Here is a 5,000-nt window from a genome sequence, read left to right on the forward strand (position 1 = left end):
GTGTGTGGAGTCAGTACAGCTTAGAACATATCATTCAGTGGATTATGGTTCAGTTATGTTCCCTGACTAAAGGTACTGAGATGGAGCCTTGAGGGTTCCACCCCAGTGACAGGAGGGGAACTGACCCAGAGACAGTCTAGTACCTTTGTTTCTGAGAGTGTATAAAAACCCTTCCCTGTGATAAAATCACTGTCAGCCTCTCGTGTCTTATTGCTTTCGTTTACATAAACAGTTATTGATTCATTATTACAAATCATAACTGTTTTACTGCAGATTGAATCTGATGAGGTTCAGTCGAGAAAGTCGCGCTCTTCTTAATCAGCAGGAGTCGCTCTCAGTCAGGAATCGGGCTGAAAGATTCATCGTTTTTATATCGAAATCACAATTTGGAAGAGCCATTTTCAAACCTCAGGAGCTGCTGTGTTTATGTAGTCTGATGAGTTCTAAGTGGGGAAGTTTATCCTGGTTTGTGAACTGTTTTTAGATGAAGATCCACGTGCTGTGACATCACAACCATGAATATCTGTCAGGCTGGCGCACTGCGCTCAGCGCTCCGGCCAGAAAAAAGTGGACATTCTCATGATATTGGCCAAAAAAAACAAACATCAGTTTTTAGAAACGATCGCAGTTGAAATGGTCATCGCAGTGTTGATCAGATCACAATTAGATGTTTTGCCAAATCGCCCACCCTTAATCAGGCCCAAGACCTTGAAGGTCCCCGAATGGTCCCCTCTCACCCAGTGATGGAGATACAGCTCCAGCTCCTGATCCACAGGCCGCCACCACGTCTGGGAGGATAGATTAGAGACGGACGTAAACAAGTCCATATCTCACAGTGTCCTTCTCAAAGAACACAACACAAACCCCACTGACGCACAACAGCCACAGAGCTGATAATGCTGGGTGTGAGAAATATAAACGAAAGAGAAACATTTTATATTAAAAAAGGAAATTTAATTTAATCACTGAGATGATCTTCAGTATCAAACCTCAGAATAGGTGTATCGTTACTGCCCTAGACACCTACAAATACTCTATATAGAACCATAAACACTCAAAGAACCCTTTGCAAGGTTAAAGGGTTCTCTGCACGGTGAAATGGTTCTTCAAGTTGATGGAGATTCCATTTGTTCTATATAGCCCTGAGAACCTTTTTATCATGCAAATGGTTCTTTGAGTGTTTATGGTTCTATATAGAACCATTTTCTTTACTAAAGAACCCTTAAAGAACCATCATGTTTGAGTTTTGAGTGTCAGCATTTGTCTGAATGTGGTTTGCAGGTGTTTCTGGGAGCTCATGCCGTTTGTTTTTGTGATTTTCAGGGACGTGGCTGCCGCCCTCGACAGGAAAGAGACGTTCCACTTTGATGAGATGATTTATGTGGTAAGATTTATATGTAGCAATTAAAGCTGCAAAATGAACGATATTATAATCATGATCATGATTTTTGGCTTCCTCAGTGATTCTAAGCAGACCTGTTTACGATACTGGTGAAGGTAGCTAATGCTGCTGCTTTAATCCTGTATTGATTACGTTCTAGACGTTGTGTCCTCGAGGGTGATGTGGTTATCGTTCCTGTGCTGTGCTTCATATTTAGGTTGTATGTTTAGCATTAAAATACTCAGTTAACATGAGAGGAACGCGCTTCGTTTTCTCTCTTTAAGACAGATAAGAGTCAGTCCGTCCATTTCCAGCAGCTGTTCCAGATCCTGAGGGTGATGGGTCATCACTGGGCTGAGAGGTAAACTCGCTGACCTTCTGAATCACTTTACAGAACCCAGAATGTTCTTAGCCACCAGATTAAACCAATAGGACATAGTAGCAGTATCAGGAGCATAATGTACAGGTGTTACAGTAATAATGTACAGGTGTAATAATGTACAGGTGTAATAATGTACAGGTGTTACAGTAATAATGTACAGGTGTTACGGTAATAATGTACAGGTGTAATAATGTACAGGTGTTACAGTAATAATGTACAGGTATTACGGTAATAATGTACAGGTGTTACAGTAATAATGTACAGGTGTTACGGTAATAATGTACAGGTATTACGGTAATAATGTACAGGTGTTACAGTAATAATGTACAGGTGTTACAGTAATAATGTACAGGTGTAATAATGTACAGGTGTAATAATGTACAGGTGTTACAGTAATAATGTACAGGTGTAATAATGTACAGGTGTTACGGTAATAATGTACAGGTGTTACAGTAATAACGTACAGGTGTAATAATGTACAGGTGTTACAGTAATAATGTACAGGTGTTACAGTAATAATGTACAGGTGTAATAATGTACAGGTGTTACAGTAATAATGTACAGGTGTTACAGTAATAATGTACAGGTGTAATAATGTACAGGTGTTACAGTAATAATGTACAGGTGTAATAATGTACAGGTGTTACAGTAATAACGTACAGGTGTAATAATGTACAGGTGTTACAGTAATAATGTACAGGTGTTACAGTAATAATGTACAGGTGTAATAATGTACAGGTGTTACAGTAATAATGTACAGGTGTAATAATGTACAGGTGTTACAGTAATAATGTACAGGTGTTACAGTAATAATGTACAGGTGTAATAATGTACAGGTGTTACAGTAATAATGTACAGGTGTTACAGTAATAATGTACAGGTGTTACTCTGCTTCTCCTCGTGCCTAATAACACCCCTTAACCTGATAAAATCACTGTGAGGGCCAGTTACACTCTGAGCGCGATTTATTTGTGTGATTTATCTGGACGACAGTAAACTACTCTGAGCACCAGCATAACTGACGTCATCCAAACGCTGCCGACATGGACTGTTACCACCTGTAGCCCAGTGTTGATGTCTGTCTGATCTTTGAAGAGCTTTTTAAGTTAGGACTGTCTCAGATCTGTCAGAGGTTTAGCTTAATACTTTCTAGCACTTGTACTAGATTAAGATTAGTACAGTCTAAGATTAGTACAGTCTATGTATAGTAATAGTACTAGATCCAAGTTGGTGGATCAGAGATCAGGTGCAGATTAATATGTTACTGTTAAATAAGTAGTTTATAAGTAGTACATTATCTGTGTTTAGGTGTGTTGATGAGTGTGTTGATGTGTGTGTTGATGTGTGTGTGTTGATGAGTGTGTTGATGAGTGTGTTGATGTGTGTGTGTTGATGAGTGTGTGTTGATGTGTGTGTTGATGAGTGTGTTGATGTGTGTGTTGATGTGTGTGTTGATGAGTGTGTTGATGTGTGTGTTGATGAGTGTGTTGAGGGGTGTGTGTTGATGAGTGTGTTGATGTGTGTGTTGATGAGTGTGTTGATGAGTGTGTGTTGATGAGTGTGTGTTGATGTGTGTGTTGATGAGTGTGTTGATGTGTGTGTTGATGTGTGTGTTGATGAGTGTGTTGATGAGTGTGTTGATGTGTGTGTTGATGAGTGTGTTGATGTGTATGTTGATGTGTGTGTTGATGTGTGTGTTGATGAGTGTGTTGATGAGTGTGTTGATGTGTGTGTTGATGAGTGTGTTGATGTGTGTGTTGATGAGTGTGTTGATGAGTGTGTTGATGTGTGTGTTGATGAGTGTGTTGATGTGTGTGTTGATGTGTGTGTTGATGAGTGTGTTGATGTGTGTGTTGATGAGTGTGTGTTGATGTGTGTGTTGATGTGTGTGTTGATGAGTGTGTGTTGATGTGTGTGTGTTGATGTGTGTGTTGATGTGTGTGTTGATGAGTGTTGATGTGTGTGTGTTGATGTGTGTGTTGATGAGTGTGTTGATGAGTGTGTTGATGAGTGTGTTGATGTGTGTGTTGATGAGTGTGTTGATGTGTGTGTTGATGTGTGTGTTGATGAGTGTGTTGATGTGTGTGTTGATGAGTGTGTGTTGATGTGTGTGTTGATGTGTGTGTTGATGAGTGTGTTGATGTGTGTGTTGATGAGTGTGTGTTGATGTGTGTGTGTTGATGTGTGTGTTGATGTGTGTGTTGATGAGTGTGTTGATGTGTGTGTTGATGAGTGTGTTGATGTGTGTGTTGATGTGTGTGTTGATGAGTGTGTTGATGTGTGTGTTGATGTGTGTGTTGATGTGTGTTGATGAGTGTGTTGATGTGTGTGTTGATGAGTGTGTTGATGAGTGTGTTGATGTGTGTGTTGATGAGTGTGTTGATGAGTGTGTTGATGTGTGTGTGTTGATGTGTGTGTTGATGTGTGTGTTGATGAGTGTGTGTTGATGTGTGTGTTGATGTGTGTGTTGATGAGTGTGTGTTGATGAGTGTGTTGATGAGTGTGTTGATGTGTGTGTTGATGTGTGTGTGTTGATGAGTGTGTTGATGTGTGTGTTGATGTGTGTGTTGATGTGTGTTGATGTGTGTGTTGATGTGTGTGTTGATGAGTGTGTGTTGATGTGTGTGTTGATGAGTGTGTGTTGATGTGTGTGTTGATGAGTGTGTGTTGATGTGTGTGTTGATGTGTGTGTTGACGAGTGTGTGTTGACGAGTGTGTTGATGAGTGTGTTGATGTGTGTGTGTTGATGTGTGTGTTGATGAGTGTGTTGATGTGTGTGTTGATGAGTGTGTTGATGTGTGTGTTGATGAGTGTGTATGTGTGTGTGTTGATGAGTGTGTTGATGTGTGTGTGTTGATGTGTGTGTTGATGTGTGTGTTGATGAGTGTGTTGATGTGTGTGTTGATGAGTGTGTGTTGAGTGTGTGTTGAGTGTGTTGATGAGTGTGTTGATGTGTGTGTGTTGATGTGTGTGTTGATGAGTGTGTTGATGTGTGTGTTGATGAGTGTGTGTTGATGAGTGTGTTGATGTGTGTGTTGATGAGTGTGTTGAGGGGTGTGTGTTGATGAGTGTGTTGATGTGTGTGTTGATGAGTGTGTTGATGAGTGTGTGTTGATGAGTGTGTGTTGATGTGTGTGTTGATGAGTGTGTTGATGTGTGTGTTGATGTGTGTGTTGATGAGTGTGTTGATGAGTGTGTTGATGTGTGTGTTGATGAGTGTGTTGATGTGTATGTTGA

General features: G+C 40.3%; 1 protein-coding gene across 1 annotated transcript in view; it reads left to right on the top strand.

The window, feature by feature from the left end:
• The window catches only part of rars2 (arginyl-tRNA synthetase 2, mitochondrial), a 37,266-nt gene that overhangs the window by 15,707 nt on the left and 16,559 nt on the right, over window positions 1-5,000 (top strand). The window contains exons 12-13 of the mRNA XM_036582518.1: window positions 1,324-1,384; window positions 1,666-1,742. Coding sequence (XP_036438411.1) covers window positions 1,324-1,384; window positions 1,666-1,742 — 138 coding nt within the window. The remainder of the gene's footprint in view (window positions 1-1,323; window positions 1,385-1,665; window positions 1,743-5,000) is intronic.

Source organism: Colossoma macropomum, unplaced genomic scaffold (assembly GCF_904425465.1).
Source record: "Colossoma macropomum unplaced genomic scaffold, Colossoma_macropomum, whole genome shotgun sequence".
Classification (NCBI taxonomy): Eukaryota; Metazoa; Chordata; class Actinopteri; order Characiformes; family Serrasalmidae; genus Colossoma; species Colossoma macropomum.